The 21,410-nt window shown below is 41.3% G+C and overlaps 7 protein-coding genes across 7 annotated transcripts; 3 read left to right on the top strand and 4 right to left on the bottom strand.

Annotated features, from left to right (window-relative positions):
- Positions 1-1,608: 1,608 nt before the first annotated feature.
- MONOS_5008 (uncharacterized protein) lies at positions 1,609-8,370 on the bottom strand (the record flags this gene model as incomplete). Its single annotated transcript, XM_067875124.1, has 3 exons — positions 1,609-1,844; positions 2,400-7,199; positions 7,788-8,370. The coding sequence occupies 3 exons, from the start codon at positions 8,368-8,370 to the stop codon at positions 1,609-1,611; spliced, it is 5,619 nt and encodes a 1,872-aa protein (XP_067731990.1).
- Positions 8,371-8,905: 535 nt separating this feature from the next.
- On the top strand, positions 8,906-9,579 carry MONOS_5007 (uncharacterized protein; the record flags this gene model as incomplete). The annotated part of the gene is made up of 2 exons (XM_067875123.1): positions 8,906-9,087; positions 9,156-9,579. The coding sequence occupies 2 exons, from the start codon at positions 8,906-8,908 to the stop codon at positions 9,577-9,579; spliced, it is 606 nt and encodes a 201-aa protein (XP_067731989.1).
- Positions 9,580-10,738: 1,159 nt separating this feature from the next.
- Positions 10,739-13,348, bottom strand: MONOS_17244 (uncharacterized protein; the record flags this gene model as incomplete). The annotated part of the gene is made up of 6 exons (XM_067870145.1): positions 10,739-11,423; positions 11,562-11,871; positions 12,051-12,403; positions 12,572-12,742; positions 12,862-13,014; positions 13,124-13,348. 6 exons carry the CDS (start codon positions 13,346-13,348, stop codon positions 10,884-10,886), a joined length of 1,752 nt encoding a protein of 583 aa, XP_067731988.1. The 3' UTR covers positions 10,739-10,883.
- A 959-nt stretch (positions 13,349-14,307) lies between these two features.
- MONOS_16255 (uncharacterized protein) lies at positions 14,308-15,014 on the top strand (the record flags this gene model as incomplete). The annotated part of the gene is made up of 1 exon (XM_067869167.1): positions 14,308-15,014. One exon carries the CDS (start codon positions 14,308-14,310, stop codon positions 14,806-14,808), a length of 501 nt encoding a protein of 166 aa, XP_067731987.1. The 3' UTR covers positions 14,809-15,014.
- Positions 15,015-17,020: 2,006 nt separating this feature from the next.
- Positions 17,021-19,342, top strand: MONOS_16256 (uncharacterized protein; the record flags this gene model as incomplete). Its single annotated transcript, XM_067869168.1, has 1 exon — positions 17,021-19,342. The coding sequence occupies one exon, from the start codon at positions 17,021-17,023 to the stop codon at positions 19,340-19,342; it is 2,322 nt and encodes a 773-aa protein (XP_067731986.1).
- A 659-nt stretch (positions 19,343-20,001) lies between these two features.
- MONOS_16257 (uncharacterized protein) lies at positions 20,002-20,685 on the bottom strand (the record flags this gene model as incomplete). The annotated part of the gene is made up of 1 exon (XM_067869169.1): positions 20,002-20,685. The coding sequence occupies one exon, from the start codon at positions 20,683-20,685 to the stop codon at positions 20,182-20,184; it is 504 nt and encodes a 167-aa protein (XP_067731985.1). The 3' UTR covers positions 20,002-20,181.
- Positions 20,686-20,810: 125 nt separating this feature from the next.
- On the bottom strand, positions 20,811-21,035 carry MONOS_5005 (uncharacterized protein; the record flags this gene model as incomplete). Its single annotated transcript, XM_067875121.1, has 1 exon — positions 20,811-21,035. The coding sequence occupies one exon, from the start codon at positions 21,033-21,035 to the stop codon at positions 20,811-20,813; it is 225 nt and encodes a 74-aa protein (XP_067731984.1).
- Positions 21,036-21,410: the final 375 nt, after the last annotated feature.

Raw genomic sequence — 21,410 nt, 5'->3', positions numbered from 1 at the left:
TGACAAAAAAATGCTAGTACTGTCATTATATTGTCAAATAAATAAATAAATGTTTGCCCTTTTTTTTAATCATCTATTTCTTTTGTTTTTAACGAACAAAAAAAATATAATAATGAACCGGGTTTATGAAAATATTCGGGTTTATAAATCACCATATTTCTTTGAAATAATAATGAAATAATAAAAATAAAAATATGACATGAAAAATAAACATTCTGATTGTGGAATATTGGCTTTTATTTTTGAAATTATATTGTTTTCAATCATAAATTTCGGTTTGAGTATTTGTTTTGAATGTTAATAAATTAAAATTGAAACTTTATAATCTCATTTACAGATTTCTCTGTAATGAATTCATCTCAAACTTTGGCTTTCTTAACAATTGCAATTCATTTAACATTTTGATGAAAAATTTCAATCCAATGACAAAACATCTTCGATTATTTGACGTTACAAAAAAAATAAATGATTTCAAAAACAGTAACCCATGTGCAAAAGCAAGCATCTAAGTTTGAAATAGAATAAAGCAAGTTATGCATATTTATCAAAATGCTTGACACCATAAAGGCTGAACCATGATTGGTGTGAAATTATAAAAAGCTCCAATAAAACAAAAGTTTCCAAAAACAACGATCATTTTTAATTTTCCATCAAGTCAAATGAAAAGATTCACTGATTCTTATCTATTCCAACATGCATCCATCTACTTTTCTTCTGTTGCACTATTAATTATCTAAACTCACTCCAGAACGCTCAACTTCCTCTTTTCAAAGAATTATTATCTTTCCCAATGATAAATATTCAACAAGAATAAAAAAAAAATACTGTTTGATCTTGTTTCAATTGAAACTGCATTTGTTTTCATATTTGTGCATGTTTCCTCTCTTCAGTTTTGTATTCCGTTCTGGATGAACAATTGCATCAAATAAATGTGAAAATTCAGAACATTTCAATTTCATTTCGATCAAATGGAATGATTTTTCCTTTGAAAATATCTGATTGTTTTCTGTTTTTCACAAAAATAAAGAATGCAGGTTTTGGCTTTTTGATATTATCACCGTTTATTTTTTCACGCAATTCGCATGATTATATCTTTTGTTGTGAAAACAACATACACAGCACAATATCTCAAAAACACAACAGAAAACGCATTGCATATGCAATAACGAAGGTGCTGACAAAAAAATATGAATAAATACATACATAAACACAACAATGATCAGAAAACATAGAAGGGATTCAATACATATTGGCAAAGTGAAATACATACACACACTGCTTCTGAAAAATCAAAATGTTCAAAAATGAATCGCAAGCCAAATCAGCCAATGCCCACCCACAAAATAGGTCAGCATCTGCACCCAAAACAACAAAACAGAAACCCTCAACACACACATCTCTTTTTCATTCTCCTCATTCGACAATGCACAAATCCCAACACAAAACATACAAACGGCTTGCTGCCTTCCTCACACACTTTATCAAGCAACTCACCCTCGTTTTCACAAATGATCATCTTTCCTGTTTTTCCCCCCTCTTCTAACACCAAATCAAATCTTGCATCCCTGTTCTTTTTCCAACTCCACTCTTCCTCCAACCAGTCTCCAATCACACCCAAATCCACATCTTTTCTTTTCCACATTTCATCTCCAATAATTCTCTTCGACAGCCCCTTTTCATCCCTTTCCACATTTCTTCAAAAGCTCTTGCAATCTTTTCTTCTTCTTCTTCCTCCTCCTCCTCCTCCTCATCATCATCATTATCTTCCTCTTCTCCTTCATCTCCATCTCCTTTTCCATCTCCATCTCCTTCTTCTTTATCCTCTTCTTCCTCAATTTCATCTTCTTCCCCATTTTCAATCATCCCAGTTGCCCCAATCGCATCTGACATCGTCACCATCCTTGCCTCCGCTGGAAAAATCTCCAGCAGTTCTCTCCTCACCTCCACAACCCCTGGCCTGTCTTTCCCTTGCGCTGAAATGCAACTCCCCACAACACCAAACAACACACTTCCCCGAATCTCCTCCACATCTGGCCTCTCCCCATTCATTATCTTCTGCCCTGCAATCACTGCCTCATACTCCCCAAACGGCACCTTCAATGTCAGGCACTCCCACAGCATCATCCCAATCGAAAACACCACCGACTTCTTTGTTGCTCCCATCTTCTTGTTCATCAGCAGCTCTGGCGCCTTCCATCGCATGCACTCCTTCATGTTGTCATCCTCTTCCTCAAACGCTGATGATGGAAGAGAGCCTCTATCATCATCATCATTATCACTGGCAGAAGTGACAATAGTTGATGATGAGATGGATGATGAATCTGAATCATCGGATAATAAGTCAGAATGCATCACGATGCAAATGACCATGTGCTCAGAGAACAACACAATGTGAGGACTCAGATTGGCAAGTGATTGAAGAGGATTCTCCATCTCGTCAAATGAATGAAGAGCAAGATTCGCCACCCAGAACAGGATCTGGGCAGCTGTCTGCTCCCTCTCCTTCAATGAGCCAATTGCCATCTCCTTCTTCTCGTTCCTTCCATGAAGCAGCATGAACAGCGAATCCCTCAAATCCACAATCAGCTTCTCATGAGGCGATGAACAGGCCATGGCATCCACCAAATTCGACATTGACGAGGTTGTGGGACACAAACTCTCAGATCGAACAAATGTTGAATCAGAATCAGTTGAACATGTCGAAGATATTGATGGTGATGGCGTTCTCTTCCTTATCTCTTCTTCTTCTTTCTCCAATGCCCAATCTGGAATCTTGTCTGGGTACTTTCCCAGAATGTACTCAGTTGAACCACTCTCGGAGAGAAGATACTCTTCAGACTCAGAGTGCGCCAAACTTTTCTCGAATACTTTTTTCTTTATCCTCTCACAATTCTTCTTCTCTGCCTCCCTCTCAGCTCTCCTCCACTGCTCCTCTGGCGACATCTCCATCGTCACCATCTCAAATGCCTTCGGATCCTTCCTCACTGTATCATTCACAATCTCTCTCAGATTTTCTGCTTCATTCTTCACCTTTCTCCACCGAACAACAAACAATATCAAAGCAACGAGCACAATCACAAACAGCACAGCAAAAATCAGACAGATAACAGCCCATGAAGATTTCCCTTCTTTTCCTCCTTCAACAATTATTTCATCCCCTTTTTGTTCAATTTCACTTGCATTCTTCAGAATGAATGAATTTGTTGATGAAGGAGATTCTGGATTCCCAAATAAAATATGCACACTCACTTCCATTTCATCTTCGCAACTGCTGATAAGATCCTTTGTCGCACTTCCTTCAACTTCTCTTTCCGATAAGAATCCATTTCCATCAAAATTATGTTTTTCAAGCTCTTTCTCTTCTCCCTTCCTCTTCACAACTGAGAATGACAGATTGCATGGAACAAGAAGCAATCCTTTGAATATCAGCTTCATTCTATCTGTCTCGTCTTTTGCTTCCACACTCTCCAGAACAGGAATGAAGAATGATGAACCCCTTTCTGAAGCAATCCCTTCAAAACTGCACCCTTCATTTAACATCCAAAGTGATGTGTTATCCTTCCATCCATCTCCTCCTTTCAAACTCATCACATTCAATGTTCCTGAATCTGAACAGATGATATTTCTTCTCAGCGATGGATATACTTCAATCGATGGATTATTGTTCTCAAATCTTCCATCATCAACAGTTATTTCCCCTCCACTTATTGTTATTCCACCATCTGGTGAATTCGATATTGTTGCATCTTTCATCAAAACAGAACTCTTCACAACATCCACAAGAGATCCATCCCATCTGCACATCTCTTCTTCTTCTGCATTCAAATTCTTTTCATTTCTTTCCTTTGAACTTCCATCAAAAATACAACTGTCCATTCTCACATCTAAACAATCCTTCAATTTCATCAATTTTCCTTTTGCTTTGTTTGAACTGACTCCACCCATTGTGCAATTTGTCAATCGCATTGTCTTTTTCATTGACAAGCAAGATATCAATGATTCTTCATTTCCTTCAACTGTGATATTCTCTGTATTTAATCTATCCACATTTAATTTTCCACATTCCTTTATATCTATCAGAGAAGTTTCCATTGTTGAATTGCAAAACGTTAATGAATCAATCACTGATGGAAGTTGAGAAGAAAGATAGAACGCTGTTTCTTGAAGAATGAGATTTGATACAGAGCATCCATCAAGTTGTAATTCTCCTTTTTCCATATTGATAATGTGAAATGGAATGTTTGCCAATTCTATATTTCCTTCTCCAGTAGATTGTTTTGAGTCAAATGAGCAATTTATTATCTCAAGAATTCCTCCTTCTGGTGATATCAATGATTCATGTGAGGAGATGAAATTTAAATCGAACACAAAGCTGACTCTCAGCAATGAAACTTCTCCTGTTGTTGATATTACAGAATCCTTTGTTCTGTCAATTTCAGATTTCATTTCAACTTTGCATTCAACCTTTCTTTTTGAGCTCAAACTCATTTCTTCCAGATTTATCTCACAGCCAATTACACTCCCTTCAACAACAATCATTTGGCTCATGAAATCTGAAGTCAAATGCATCAGTCCATGATCAATCGAATAACATGGAAGTGTGTTTGTTCCACATTGCCTCTCATTTGATCCATTCACACTGCTCACAATGATTGTGTCGCTCTGATGGATCGTCACAAAGTCAATTAGATCTGTATCATTTGTGTGCTCACAACTATCAATTCCATATATCGCATTCATTCTGGTGTAACGGTCTTCTCGAAGATCAAATTGAAACTGACTTTCATTGATCTGTGATGTGATGTTGAAGCATTCAATGAAAATATCATTCCCCACTCTTGCTGTGTTTGCACTGAACTTCATTTTCACAAATGAGAAATCCAATTCTCCTCTTTCCTTTGTTGCCAAATAAACTCCTCCTCCTCTTCCCACGCTGTTGCTGCAGCTGCAATGACTGATTGTTGAGTCAACCATCTTCATCGATCCAGAAGTTCCCAATGTGAAGAATATTGCCCCTCCTTTCTCACTTGTTTCTGCTTTGTCTTCTGTTATGCTGCTCTCATTCACAACAAAACAAATCTTATTCTCACTCTTTAATTCCAAAATGCTTGGCCCATTATCACTTTTCTTCACTCCTGAAAATGATGATTTCTCAATCTCAATATTCACACATTCTTCATTCACTCCTTCATTTATCTTCAATTCTGGTTCAGATTTCTTGATTGATAAAATGCATCCTCTGCTTTCATTCAACGATTCCACTCGAATATTCATCAAATGGCAATAGACACCAACATTGTTGATAGAAAATATGCTGTTTCCGACGTTGCATGATTCAATTGACAAATCACTCACTTCCACACTCCCTCCAATCGCATCCACAAACACACAATCAAATCCATTGTTTACTCTTGCCTCTGAATGAAATGCACATCCAGTTATCACTAAATCTCCATTTTTGTTGGAAATTATTGTTTTGGCTGAGTTGTCAAATCCCGATGTTAACTGGAGCTGGATAATCGTCAATTCAAGATGAATATCATTTTCCATGAAACATTCCAGCTGATTTCCAATTGCCTTTTCAATATTCAATATTGCTTTCACATTCTCTTCTCCCATCTTCACACCCTTTTTGATCTGATAATTGGAAACATCGAATGAATCTCGAATAACAGTCGATCCTTCAATTTGAATTGTTTTCATTCCAATCTCCTTTTCCATGTTTTCCATTCCTTTCCACATTGAGAAGCATGACTCTTCTTCACTTCCACAACGCGCAACATCAAATCCTTCAGATGAGATAAATATCTCAAATGAGCTGTATGGAATCAGAAACATGAACAAATCTTTGTTTGAATGAAAGTTGTCACTCCCAACAAACAGAGTTTTATCATCCTTCATTGATGAATAATCAAACTTGAATGAGTCATTTGTCACAGAACTATTCAAATCCTTTCCCAAAATGAACACATTTTTTCCAATTGCTGCATTGTTGTTCTCAAAAGTTACTCCAATATCAAAAAGAAATGGCTTTTCATTCAAGCAATTTTGGCAATCCAGATATATCCCTCCTCCTTTTCCTCCCTCACTCCCGTTCTCACAGACACATCCAATTAATAAACTGTTTTCAAGTGCAGCATATCCTCCTTCACGCAACGCTATCTTCAGTGCTCCTCCTTTTTTGCTCGTCTTTGAAACTGCCCCTTCAATTCTGCTTCCATTCATCACCATTCCAACCCCCATGCTCCCTCCAAACACTGCTGCCTCTCCACTTCCATCAATTTCCAATTCCTTTAAGATGCAATTCAACAGTTTCAGTTTGCATTCCTGTTCATTCATGTTTGCTGAGAAAAGAGAAAATGAAAACAACGAGAATGTTGATTTCACATTTGAAATCGTCACAAACTCCAGTTCAACCATCTTTCCTGTTGACTTGATCAAGAAAAATTCAATAGTGTTTCTCTTCCCTCCAAAAACACTCATCTCACAGTTCTTCATGTGCAACACTCCATTTTGAGTGCTTGATTCAATCACTGATGTGATTGTTTTGCTAAAACTCGATGTAACAGCAATCCCAATGAACTCCATTTCTGTCAGTGATGTTGATTTCAGAATGCATTCTTCAAATCCGGTTACTTCTCTTTGGCATTCTATCTCCACAATTGTCTCAGTATTTGCCTTCAAACTCAACCCACTCATATTTTCACACCCTTCCACCTTCGATTTTGAACACACAACAATCTCCTGAAGAACATTCTGTGGCCTCTTCAAACGCTCCATCCCATAATTCACACTCAAACATGGCGCCTTCTCCAGTCCACAATATTTCTCTTCCACTCCAGATGTGCCATCCACAAACACCTTGTCTGCAAAGTATCCATCGATAAATATGAACAAATCGATATCCCAATCACCGAATGCCTCTGTTCTGTCATGCCCGACAATCGAGTTGTCTTTCTGAGTGATGTTTCCCATGAAGGCAAACAAGGGTTCTTTCACAGAAGCGACAAATGATTCACACACAAAATACACATCTCTTCCAACACTGGCCTTGTTGGCTGAAAACACAATATTGGTGATGGAAAAGGAGGATTCTGACACTTGTGAGCCATGGTTGAACTCGATCATGAGAGCACCGCCTCTTCCTCCAGAACTTGTATCCTCGCTCACAGAGCAGGTGGAGAAGATGGTGTTGCTTACTGAAAAGGAGTTGGCAGGGGCAGATGAGGCGAATGAGATGCACCCGCCATTGGTGGCTGTTTGTTGGTTTTGTGGAGCTGAGTTGATGTTGGTGATGGTGCAGTTGGCGAGGGAGAGGGAGAGGGCAGGGGAGGTGGCAGAGGAGAGGACACAGCTGGCGGGGGTGGAAGTGGAGGTGATGTCAGTGATGTTGGAGGAGTTGAGGGTGAGGGGGTTTGTGAGGGATGTGAGATGGAAGATGCTTTGGCTGTTGAGGGGGAGATGAGTGATTGCTGTGTGGTTGAGGGCGAGGGAGCCAGCAGTGAGGAAGAAGAGGGGAGTTTTTATTGTTATGGAGGTTGTTCCGGTGATGATGGTTGTGTTGAGTTTGAGGGAAGGGGAGTTTTCGGAGAGGTGGAAGAGGATGGGGGTGATTTGGTTTGTGGAGTTGTGGGCGATGGCGAGGGCAGAGACTGTGAGGGAGCCCTGGGTCTGTTGGAAGAGGGCAGAAAAGGCAGAAGAAGATGATGACGAAGGTTGAGAAATACCACTGGAGGCAATGGTTGTGGCATCTGTACCATTTCCGGTGATTTTTGCGTTGGTCACACTGAATGTGAGTGTTTGAGAAGGAACAAATATTGAGCTAAGGAGAGTGATGGAGGCATCTCGTGTATCTGTCATGAGAACAAGAGCATATTCAATTGTGGAGCACGGACGAAGTCGTGTCATCCCACAGAGTTCAGTGTTTGTTCCATTATTTGATACGATTTTGTATGTTGAAATGTGCGGAAGCCAGCTGTTGTATTCATCATTAGTTGCTGTTCCACAATTCCAGACTCTTTGAGTGAGGGTTGTTGAGCCACACTGATTGAATGGTGATTGAATAATGCTGCTTCCATTGAAGAACACATCATTCCCTCTGCCATTTGTTGCGGTGTTGCCATCGAAGAAACAGAAAGTGATGAATTTTATTCCATTCATCCAGGAATAAGTTCCATCAAAGTATATTCCTGCACCACCATAAGTGGAAGAAGATGTTAATTTGTTATTTATGAATTGGCAATCATTGACTAAAAATTGATTTGGCTTATTAGTTGGAGGGTAATGAAATGTTAAAGAGCCAGCGGAATCACCACCAGAATTAGCAATGCACTTGCATTCAGAAAACAAAAATTGGCAAGTTGAGGTCATATTTTCGAGCCAGAAATACCAGCCAGTTCCGCACCAATCTGTTATTGAACAACTTTCCACTTTGTTTTCCGAAATGTGATAGATGGAATAAGATAGTGGATGATAAGTGTGCACTGCTCCTCCATGTCTGGCTGAGCAGCCCGTGAAATTGGATTTTGCAATGTTGATATTTAACAAATTTCCACAACATAACGCACCACCTTGACCATCTCCAGTGCAGTAACATTCGTTGAATGAGCAAGAAGTGATTTCGAGATTTGCATTCAAGCAATAAACATAAAGCGCACCTCCATTACTCCCTACGCTAATTGAATTATTCCATTCACACCACTCAAAACGATGGCTGTTCTCATCAAACGAAGTCAATCTTCCAGGTGATTTTCTTTGGGTTTCAGTTCCAACATGAACCACAGGAGCATTTGATGAAGATCGCGCTTGGTGGAGGAAAGATGTGTTGAAGGTAGAGAGAGAAGTGGATGGGCTGTTGAGGTTTGGGAGGATGGCACCATCAATGGGGTTGTGAGTGTGGAAGAAGATGGTTGAGTGGATGGAAAGAGAGGAGCGAAGAGAGAAAGAGGGGATGAAATTGGTGTTGATGTTGGTGGAAGTGGTTGCGGAAGAAGAAGAAGAAGTTGATGTGAATGGGTTGAGTGAGTGGGAGGGAAGGGATGGAAGAGACGGAAAGGATTGGGGAGATGAGATGTTGGAGAAGAGGGTGTTTGAGAGATGGAGATTGAGGTGGATTTGGAGGTGGGGATGGGTCAAAAAAGAAGTGGATGATGAAGGAGAAAAAAGGAAGGTCTGGATGAGGGAGATGAAGGAGGAGAAAGAGGAGTGGGAGATGGAGAAGGAGGTGGGGATTGGGGAGTGGGCATCTGGAAGGAGATTGTTTGGGGCGGAGAAGAGGGGGAAGGAGAGGATGGCAGGTTGGTGGGTGGTGAGGGAGAAGTTTGTGAGGGCGAGGGAGGCATGGGCAGAGAGGAAGAGGGGGCATTGGTGGAGGTGGTTGTTGTTGGTGAGGGAAGGTGGGTGGATGGTGCAAGTGGAGGAGCAGATGGAGGCAGCGGAGTGGTGTTGGGCAGTGAGGAGTGGGCAACCAGCGAGGGGGATGATGTTGAGATGGGTCATATACAAGGAGGTGTTGATGATATTGAGACTTGTTTGGACACAGCAAATGCAATTGTCAGTTGGTTTTATAACTTGTTCTGATGGAATGCCAAAAATATTGCTATACTCTCCATTTCCATTTCCAAAGTTGATTGAGCTTTTCTGTACCTTCTCGTTCCATTTTTGTTGAATTTGATTTTCTTCAGTGCCTTTACCGTTGCAGCAGCTCACTGCAAGCAACAATAACGCAATAATATTGTGTGCAGACCGTATGCTGGAGAAGCTCCTCATCACGATGCGGATGCAGGAGAAAATCAGAAAATAAAATATTCCTGTGCCCCATATTATACTTTTTAAGAGATTAAAAATCCGAAAAAATAGATAAAAAAGAATTTCAAATGCATATAATAATATTATTTTTTTAAAAGAAATATTTTTTTCCGATTTATCTCTTGAAATGTCGTTATCACTTCGGAATAATAAAAATTCTTTTTTTTACGTTTCATTCAATATTCAAATCTAGAAAATTTTTGATTAACAAAATGATTGCAATTGAGCAATCCACTTTATTGGGAAAACGAATTAATAGAAACATTTCTTGAATATTTATCTTGGGGAATGTTTTGCAAATCCATTTTTTCTTTCAATTGAAATCGAAACTTCGAAAAAGACCATTCTGGAAAAATGACTCATTACAAAGCCAATGAGGTTGTTTCAATTTGCCAAATGACTTTTTGAGAGTTTTTTTTTTTTTTTTTTTTTTTTTTTTTTTTTTTTTTTGAAAAGCCATGAGTAATTGACTCCAATCTTCTTTGATGACAAGATGAGCATCAAAGAAGGTTGGAGTCAACAGAAGGATTGTCACTCCTAACTGAGATGAAACATTCTTTGCACTTGGAAAGATGAAACATGCATGATTCAATAAAAAATGGAAAACAATTCTTTTTAATTTTGCAGGTTAACTTTCTGTCAAAATGACAAATCAGACACACATATTTGATTTTTCATGGGGAAAATGCAAATGCTCGAGATTTGTGTGGATGAAGAGTGGAAACGAAACAAGAATGGAAGATGGGAAAAAGAATGATGAAAATTTCTTGTGTGCGTTTCTTTGTCAAATCAATTCCCTTTTCACTCCTTTTTCTCCTTTCCTTTTCCCTCCAAGCCCAAGCCAAACAGCCACCCCTCCACAAAACACCCCACATCTTGCGCTGATTCCAAGAGACCAAAATAATAATAAAAAAAATAGAAATGGCAAGAAGATTGAAAGAAAAACGCATGTTCCCATGAAGTGCTCGCAATGAAAAAAAAATTAAAAGAGAAAGAGAGATGAAATAAATAAAATATAAAAAATGGAGAGAAAAAAGAACATCCACTTTCACACACTCACTCAACCCCCGCCTTCCTCAATTCTCTTTCGCTTTCCCCTTTCCCTCCTTTCCTTCCTTTCTCTCTTTTCCTCCCTTTCCCTCCTTCCCTTTCTTCTTCTTCTTCTTCTTATTCTCCGTCTCCTCCCCTTTCCCTTTCTTTTTGATTCCTTCTTCTTCTTCTTCCTCTTCCTCATTTTCATCCCCATCCCCATCCTCATCCCCATCATCGTCTTTGTCTTCTTCGTTCTCTGTGTCTGCCTCTCCTTTCCCTTCTTTCCCTCCTTTTCCCTCCCTCGTCTTCTTCCGCTCCTTCTTTCCTGAACCCGACCCCCTCGACAGAATCATCCCTCCTGCCACTCCACAAACCCCACACACAACCCCAACCCCCACGTTGCTCTTCACCCACTCCACTTCTCCTTCTTCTTCTTCTTTTCCTCCTTCAATCTCTTTCTTTTCCTCCTCTATCTTTTCTTCTTCTTCTTCCTCCTCCTCCTTCTCCTCCTTCTCCTTCTCCTTCTCCAAAACCCCTCTTTCTGCTCCCTTTCCCCTCGCCTCCATCATTTCCTCTTCCACGCTCTGCCAGTCCATCAATACCGGAATTGCAAGAGAACATTAATGCGGAAACAAATATTTATAAAGAATAAAAAAATAAAATAAAAAATAAAATAAAATATGTGAATGAACATAAGAACCAGATTCCATCCAGCTGCACACCTTCACCTTCCCTGCCACAACATCCTGCACCCACCGCCCCACGCTCCCCACCGACAGCACATCCAGCTCCCGCTCCAAGAAGTGCACCCCTCGCCCCACATCCACCACACACACCACCGGCACATCCCGCAGGTCCAGCGCCTCCCGGCTCAGCAGCGAAAACAGCGTGCTCGACCCCGTGGCCAGCCCGGCTGCTCCTGACAGCGGCAGCATCGACGATGAAGTCGCACCCCCAGACACTGTCGGATCCACATGCACAAACTGCACAGACGGCAGCATCTCGCTCACCGCCATCATCACCTCCTTCATCCTTCACCCCACAATCAGCAATTAAAAAGAAAAGTTGAAAAAAAATATGATAATATTCGAAATGAGGCAAGTTCATTCCCCCAAAAATCACAAGAAAAGAAAAAAAAAAAAAGAAAACACAAAATATATCTTTTTCTCTTTTTCTCCTCTTCGTCAATTCGCTTCAATACACTCACACACCTCCGATAGATCGCCTTCTCCTTCTGCGGAATCACCGTCATCACAATCATTCCCCCGCGCTCGGCCAGGTCTGCCACCGACACCTCGCTCAGCGGTGCAAACACCGCATACCGCGTCTTCCGCACCCACTCCTCCAGCCTCCCAACATCCACCTCTCCCTCGCCCACACTCTCACACGCACCCACACCCTCACCCAAACTCTCCTCCACAAACGCCATCGCCCGCCCCCCGCCATACGCATAGATCCCTGCCTTCCCACACTCTGCATCAAACAGCTCGCACAGCCGCTTGTCTTCCGAAAAGAAAAACGGCTTCCACTCCGGCCGCACATCCCCCAGCCTCCGAAGCCCTCTCTGCCACACACACCCCCAATAAAATAAAAATATCCATCCACACAAAAATTTTTTCATATTAACAATAAAATTAAATGAATGAATGAATGCTTTGACAACTCATTCCCAGTCTCTTAAAAAAAAAAAGCAGAAGAAGAAAAAAATACATCAAATATCGCTCATGCACACCTTCAGCCGCAGGGCCTCGCTGCTCCCGAGATCGCTCCCCACAAGGACAATCGACGACGGCCCACCTGCCCCTCCCCCTCGGTGCATCGCCTCCAGCGTCTCTCTCTCAATCTCCCGCGCCTCCTTCCCCACCACCTCCGACACAAACTCGGTCACCACCGGCCCCGTGAACTGCACGCCAGAAGCACCACACACAAACACAACACACCCACCCCGCCGCAAGAAAAGCAGATAATTTCGAATGAAACAAGCAATAAACAAAAAACAAGGCGAAACAGCAAATCCCACACCATCCCCTCAAACGGCACAGCCTTCCCTTCCTCAACAACAAACAGCGCCGGCAGCTCAGCCACCATCAGCTGCTGGTTCCGCCCTGCCTGCCTGTGCGCGTCCCTGACCACATGGAACTCCACCTGCCGCACAAGCCCTGTCCCGTTCTGCGCCTGCCAACAGCAGCCACACAAAAATATAAAAAAAAAAAAAATATAATATAAAATTTAATGATAAAAAATAATGAAAGTCAAAAAATACACCGCATTCACCCATACATACAGCACAGCACACACAACCACACACAGCACACACCATTCCAGAAAAGTGCTCCCTCGCCTCCTCCACAGCCGCCTCTGCCTCCCCACACGCCCCGCACCACGGCGCCGTCAGCAGCACCGCACACGGCCCGTCCCCCGCACACACATCCCCAAACACCCCTGCCCCGCTGCACAGCATAATCGTCTCCATTATCGCCAGCAATGCCTGTCCTGCTCCCATCTGCATTCACCAATTATGTGTCTCTCCCGCCGCGTCATATCGACGCGCTTTCCCTGCCCCATTATTCCGCGCCCCCTGCGCCCCGGTCTCTTCCAAACTCCATTTTTTGACACGCATCCACGCACATATGGGCGGGATGATCACCCAAACAAAATGTTTCTGGCTGTTTTGCGGGTGCTGTGAGGGGTGCTGGGCAGCGCAACAACGCTTTTCCGGGGTGCATATGCACAATGGATGCACTGTTCCTTCGTGAGGAAGACGTTGCATTTCACGGCTGATGTGGAGAAAACAACATATTTTGAAGCATGGAATGAGGAAGAATTTTGCAGGAGGCAGCGGAAGGGGCAAAAGGGAAAGGAGTGAAGGGATATTATATTCTGGTGAAGGAATGGGGTGGGGAATGGCGGGATAGAGGCGGGAAGAGAGAATGACGAGATTTTAGTTGAGGCGAATTTGGGGGAAGGTGGGGAGGAGTTGTGGGTGGATACAGTGACGGGATTTTTTTGGGCGGGGAATTTTTTTATTTTGGCGATTATTGATTGGTTTTCAGCAGAAGCAATGAAAACAGGGATGGAGATATTGTCAGCTGCGCTTGTGCTTTTGGCGTTTGTGCAAAGCCAGATTGCTGGGGGATATGGAGGGTATGGAGGATACGGTGGGTATGGGGGAGAGGATATGGCGGGTATGGAGGATACGGGAACTATGACAGTTACAGCGGGTATGGAGGCTATGGAAGCAATGGAGGCTATGGAAGCAATGGAGGATATGGAAACTATGGAGGCAATGGAGGATATGGGGGATATGGAGGATATGGGGGATATGGGGGATATGGGGGATGGCTGCGGGGCCAGGAGCTGAGCGAGGAGGAGCTGGAGGAGCTGAGCTTTGGGATGCCGTGTGGGGCAGGGGGTGTTGGGGGCATTGGAGGCATGGGATGTGGATACGGGAACATGAATGGGAATGGGATGAGGAATGGAGGATGTGGAGGGTTTGGGTGTGGAGGGGGCGGGTGCGGGTACGGGGAGGCGTTCAAGGATGTGTATGCGAACTCGGACCATGTGGGGCAGGGGAGCACGCGGGGGTACTCGCAGAGGTATGGGGAGGAGTATGGGCAGCGGCAGGACCGGGCAGTGGGGGTGTGTGAGAAGGAAGGGAGGATGGGGAGCGGGGGCAGCGCAGAAGGGAGCGGGAGCAGGGTGCATGGGGAGCGGGGGTGCGGGGGGTCGTGCGGGAGCTACGAGAACGCGGCAGGGATGGGGAGCATGGAGCAGGGGTGCAGGGGGAGCGGGGAGTGCAGCCGAGGCCAAGGATGTGGATGCAATGGATGCCCCAACGGATACCCCAATGGATTCAACAACAATGGATTCAACAACAACAATGGTTGCATGAATGGATGCACCAATGGCTACAACAACAATGGATATAACAATGGTTGCAACAGAGGCTGCGGATACTGTGGGTATTAAAGGGAAAATGAACAAATGTGTTTTTAGGATATAAAATTTTTGATATCTTTTTATTTTTTTTAACAAATATAAAACTATTTTGAATATTAAAAAAATACATAAAAAAATTAAAAAAATCAACGATTTTGAAAAAAAAAATCAATAAATTTGTTTATATGTACGTGTATTTTACATCTCAAAACAAGTTTTATTTGAATAGAAAAATTACGATTAATTAAAGATTTATTTTGTGTTATGATCAAACTTTAAAACATTAATATTAATAACAGCAACGACTTTTGTAAATAATAATCAACATAAAATTACTGTGTATTAACTTTGAAAATTTATAGGTATAAAATTTTAAAGAACTATATGTAAATATTTTTCATATGACTTTTTTTTTTGTGTTAACAGATTATTTCAATTTTCAAAAAGCAAAAGAATTATACTCAAAAGAAAACATATTTAGGTGATGAAAGAGCGCAATGTATTTATTTTTTTACAGAAAAAAGGTGGGTTTCTTTGTGATTTATTCTTTATGAAAGATAAATTTTTTCATTTAACGTGTGTTGTAATACTTAACGCAAAAAATTATTTTAGGAGAAGTGCAGCTTCTTGAATGCTTATTTATTGAGCAACATGATCCAACAATTTTGAAATTGACATTCAATCCTGTTATTTGTGATATTGAAATCTTTAAGTTGAATAACACTCTATGTATTTATATATACTTGCCAAGGCATTGCATTTCGGCTGATTGGATCAGCATTTTTCAAAATTCTAACGTCAAACTTGCAGGATACCTTTACGCAAAAAGCCAAAAAATGAAAAATTCGCTTCTTTTAAAATTATTTAATCAGATTTCCTTTACCATTTGCACGCTTGTTCAATTTATGTGCTTTTGTATCGCGATTACGTTCTATGAATTATTTGTATTTTGCACATGGGAATGTGCAAAAAGTTTCGTTGTTGCTTTTTTACAATTCAGAAAGAAATTAAACAATTTCTTTAATGGACATTTGTTCTCATACTCATACAAATTCATTCAGCATCTTATTGAAACTCAAAGCAAATTTGAAGCATCAACCTTGCTTTTATGCGATGATGATGAATATGAATTTTCTGTCGATTCTTCTTCAATTAATAATCCTGTTTTTGTTTGTCCTGATAATTGTTCATGTGAATTTAATACCTCTATTGCCTCAAGTGAATGTACTTTTACTGCTCTTCCTGTTCGTGTTTTTCAACGCTCAAAATATGATGTTTACCCAAAGCTCAATCTAAGAGGCAGGCTTCATGGAGTTGATTTTTCATTGTTTTTTTTAATCTATTTTTCAAAACATTTCTCAAAAACTCAGCACTCTACCTTTTCAAATCAGCAACAACATCATTGCGCATCTAGTCAGCTATCAAGCCGGACTCAATATTCGTCAAGTTCCAATAGTTACTCCAAGAGTCCTAATTATGTTTCTTTTTCGTCATCTCCTTCTTTTTCTTCTTCAATTTGTCCATCTTCGGATAACTCTTCTGTTTGCTTTACTCCATCTGTTTCAAACGAACAACAACCTTGTTCGCAAAACGTTGAACAAACGCATCAGACAATTCCACTTGAGATTTCCGATTCTTTAAACGATTCTTCTAACGATAACGAGCATTGCAGTGAAAAAAGTGGAAAAGTCGATGATGAAAACGAATACGAAGATTACACCGAAAGTGAAGACGGAGAAGACGGAGAAGACGTCGAAGATGAAGAAGAGGAAGAAGAGGAAGACTCAAGCGAGAGTTCCAATCTCTTTTGTAACAACAGCAATTTTTCGTTTTTTGAAGCCCACGATAGCCAAAATGCGCTGTGCGAGAAGCAAAGCAATGGAAAGTGTGCTGAAAGGACAGAGAAAGAAGTTGAAGCTCCAAAAATATTTGCTTCTTCACCGTCCGATGTTTCCTTTGGGCCTACCAACTTTTATCGTGAGAAGCACGCTGATAAATTCACGGTTTCACCAGAAACATTGAAATTGCAAGATGAAGAGATTGGGCATAATAACTATTCGTTCAATGGGATCCAACCAGAGCACTCTCATTTTTCGTCCGGTAAATTTACAGAAAGTCCCCAAGCCAACGAATTATCTTTGATTACTCCCACAACGCATGCTTTGGATTCCAACTGCATCCCTTCCCTTTCTCAAGAGCAGCTAATAGCACAAATTCAGCATTTGCAGAATTTACTCAAGAAATGAAGCAGCAAAACGATTCAAATACAGCGCAGCCAGCGATGTATAATTCCAACGATAAAGGAAGAAGCGAGAAATTGAAAAATGAGGTTAATGAAGCATACACTGAAGATATTAATGCTCCTTCTTTGCAGTCTTCGCTCTCATCTTCATCGATCATGCACATTGCTCAACAAACGGATATTCCAGCCACGGAATTTAAATCAAATAATTATTACAATTCTCATCCGCCAATTCATGAAAGCTCTGATCATTTTCCGCCTTTAACTATTTCTTCAAATGAAAGCATCCATCAATTAACTCGAAGTGAGACTTCACAATTATCTTCACAGTTATCTTCACAATCTTCATTCACTCAATCGCAGATGCATCAGGCGATGACTTCTGAAAATGGAAAGGCGAGACCAACCGAGCTGAACCAGTCACGTTTGCCTAAGCAAACTTTCGTCAACTCTGCTAATCAAACTGCATTGAATACTTTGATGCTTCAATTGCCAGTCGTTTCACAGCTTTATTCGCTGCCTTCGTTTGGCACTCCTTTTATCTCTTCGATTCCATTTGTTGTTTCGCAACCCACAAATTATCCTTCAACCTCTTTTAATCCTTCAGTTGATTCCACTGTCCAGCAGCAGAACTGTGCACAGTGCATGCTGGCTGGCTCATATGTGACACCGCCTTATCCGCATTCTGTTGCATCTTCAGCTGTGGAAACACAATCGCCTCAGTTGATTTCTGCAAATCAACAGCTCTTGCAGATGACAACCCCGCCAATCGGCTATTTATCATCGCCTCTAATGTCTTCTGCGGGAAGTCTGCAACATTCTTCGTCTGAAACAGGGTTAGCTTTGAAGCAGGATTCTGTCACTCCTTCACTCACTTCTCTGGCGCCTCTTCCAACAGCAGACTTTCATTCTTATGATATTCAGTTGCCTCAAATGTATCAGGGATTTCCTTCAGATTGCCTTAAGCAATCACAGTTTATGTCTAAAAAGCAATTATTACAGGAATATTCTTCTTCTTCTTCTTTGATTTGCGATAGATCAACTGGATTTGTTCAGAATTCTTCAAGCGTTCCTTTCGCCTCTTCAAATGCTGCAAGCGATGGCTTTTCTTCCTCACCGCCAGCTTTCGGCTCGTTTCAAAAGCAAACAACTGAAACTTATTTGCGAAGTCAAACTGATAATTCATATTTAAATCCTCTTTTATTGCCTCAGCAGAATTGCATTTCGCAGTCTTCAGTTTTAGGTGCTCCGATGAATTGCATTGATCCAAATGCAACCAATTACCACAATTTTCTATCAGCTTCAAATTCTTTTCCGCAGAAAACGCTTCAAAATCCGATGTCAAGCACAGGCTTTGTTGAGTCTTCTTTGCCACAATGTGAACTGCCTTTGAAAAAAACGGATGACTCTCTGCAAAGTGACTTCAGACAGGAAGGAGCATTTATCTCTTCTGTGGCGGACAAAATGCTTCAAAGACCGTTTTCATTTGGAGAAGGTGGAACTTTATCCGAAGGGAAGATGACAACGAACACAGATATATCCTCCTCTTTTTTGCCTTCAGAATCAAAAGATTCTTTTTACGGAGCTCAGAATTCGTTCACTCAAAATCCCTCGTGTGAATACCAACTGCATTCAATGACGTTGAGCACAGATTGCTCAAATGCATCTTCTCTGGACCGTTTTAATCCCATTGGATGCAACGAAAGTCTTCCGTTACAGTTTTTTTCCTTGCAGACGCCATCCAGTCGCCCTGCTTCAAAGCGTCAGAGCACCCAACTGCATGGCCATCCTCTGTCTCAATCCACAAATCATCAATATTCAGACAATACGTTCAATTTCGAGGCTAAAGAAGCGCAGCCGCTACATTCAAGACCACTCTCAACTCCAATTATTGAAAGCTCATTCTTTAAAAATAAATCACAAGGCAGGAATCGCCAGTCATTTTCCAAACGAAAGCATTGTCGAAGGCACAAAAAAAGCGCGTCAACGAGTCCAATGATATTTTCTTTACCAAAGCAGAGCTGTTCTCCTTCTGTTTTGCCATCCACGGAAGGATTTTTTGTTCCTGCCAATAAGCCCGTTCAATGGACAGCTCCACGAGAAATCACGTCTGTACAGTCTATTGTTCTTCCGCAAGTGCCATCATCTCTGCATTCAGCAGATTTCTCTCCTTCTCATTCTTCTTCGGTTCATCCCCGCATTGCAGGTGTGGCTATTTCTTCGCCTCCTCAAAGAAATCTTCAATTTCCACCTCTTTCAAGCCCGTCGTCTGCACTACCTTATGCTTCTGATGACAGAAATTCGGACCATTCTTCAACATAAGCTAGCTTTGGACTTTCTTTTTTCAATGCTATGATTTATTAACGAGCGTTTTGGAAATATAAATTTTTGATTTTTTTTTTTTTTTTTTTTTTTTTTTTTTTTTTTTTTTTTTTTTTTTTTTTTTCGTTTTTGTTTTATTTTTTACAAATGTTTCATGTAATTGAACTGTCCGGTTTTTTTAATTTTTCGTATTCAATGTCTATGCTTTGTTAAAATGTTTGATTGATGAAAAATGAATGATTTCTCTTTCATTTGTTTGACGTTTTTGCTTGGTTTGTTTTATAAATTTTGAATTTTTTCAAGAACTTTAGTTGAATTTAAAGTTATGATAAAGCGTTTTGTTATTCGATTTTCTATATTTGCCTTAATATTTTAAAGAAGTCAAAATATTTTTTATTAAAGGTTCCTTTCTTGTGTCTTTAGAAAGTTCTAAATACATATTCATTTAAATGATCATTACTCCTAACGTTTAAAAATTATGTTTCGTTTGTTTCATAATAAAAATTCTTTATTTGCAATATATGTCAATAGTGTTTTATATTTGGATTGAATTTTTATTTATATTTTTTTAAACTTTAAGATTTTTTTTATTTTTTGACTTTTTTGTTTTTGAAGAAAAAATTACAAAAACCGAACTCTTTCGTGAAAATAATAATTTTAATTTTGATTATCATCAGTTTTTTTCATTTTTATATCAAAATGTTAAAATGAATTGAGTGCAAAGTATTCCATACTTTTGAACCTGCTGAATGCAAAAATTTCTCAAAAATAATACTTTTAAATTATAACAAAACCTCTTTAAATCTTAAAAAAAATTTTTTTTTGAACATGAAATTTTTTTAATACCCACAGCACCCGCAGCCTCTGTTGCAACCATTGTTATATCCATTGTTGTTGTAGCCATTGGTGCATCCATTCATGCATCCATTGTTGTTGTTGTTGTATCCATTGTTGTTGAATCCATTGGGGTATCCGTTGGGGCATCCATTGCATCCACATCCTTGGCCTCGGCTGCACTCCCCGCTCCCCCTGCACCCCTGCTCCATGCTTCCCATCCCTGCCGCGTTCTCGTAGCTCCCGCATGACCCCCCGCTCCCCCGCTCCCCATGCACCCTGCTCCCGCTCCCTTCTGCGCTGCCCCCGCTCCCCATCCTCCCTTCCTTCTCACACACCCCCACTGCCCGGTCCTGCCGCTGCCCATACTCCTCCCCATACCTCTGCGAGTACCCCCGCGTGCTCCCCTGCCCCACATGGTCCGAGTTCGCATACACATCCTTGAACGCCTCCCCGTACCCGCACCCGCCCCCTCCACACCCAAACCCTCCGCATCCTCCATTCCTCATCCCATTCCCATTCACATTCCCATTCACATTCATGTTCCCGTATCCACATCCCATGCCTCCAATGCCCCCAACACCCCCTGCCCCACACGGCATCCCAAAGCTCAGCTCCTCCAGCTCCTCCTCGCTCAGCTCCTGGCCCCGCAGCCATCCCCCATATCCCCCATATCCCCCATATCCTCCATATCCCCCATATCCTCCATTGCCTCCATAGTTTCCATATCCTCCATTGCTTCCATAGCCTCCATTGCTTCCATAGCCTCCATACCCGCTGTAACTGTCATAGTTCCCGTATCCTCCATACCCGCCATATCCTCTCCCCCCATACCCACCGTATCCTCCATACCCTCCATATCCCCCAGCAATCTGGCTTTGCACAAACGCCAAAAGCACAAGCGCAGCTGACAATATCTCCATCCCTGTTTTCATTGCTTCTGCTGAAAACCAATCAATAATCGCCAAAATAAAAAAATTCCCCGCCCAAAAAAATCCCGTCACTGTATCCACCCACAACTCCTCCCCACCTTCCCCCAAATTCGCCTCAACTAAAATCTCGTCATTCTCTCTTCCCGCCTCTATCCCGCCATTCCCCACCCCATTCCTTCACCAGAATATAATATCCCTTCACTCCTTTCCCTTTTGCCCCTTCCGCTGCCTCCTGCAAAATTCTTCCTCATTCCATGCTTCAAAATATGTTGTTTTCTCCACATCAGCCGTGAAATGCAACG

Source organism: Monocercomonoides exilis (assembly GCF_001643675.1).
Source record: "Monocercomonoides exilis strain PA203 chromosome Unknown scaffold10-1930038, whole genome shotgun sequence".
NCBI classification, from domain to species: Eukaryota; Preaxostyla; order Oxymonadida; family Polymastigidae; genus Monocercomonoides; species Monocercomonoides exilis.
Note: the sequence above shows the minus strand (reverse complement) of the source record. Positions and strands in the feature narration are given on the sequence as shown.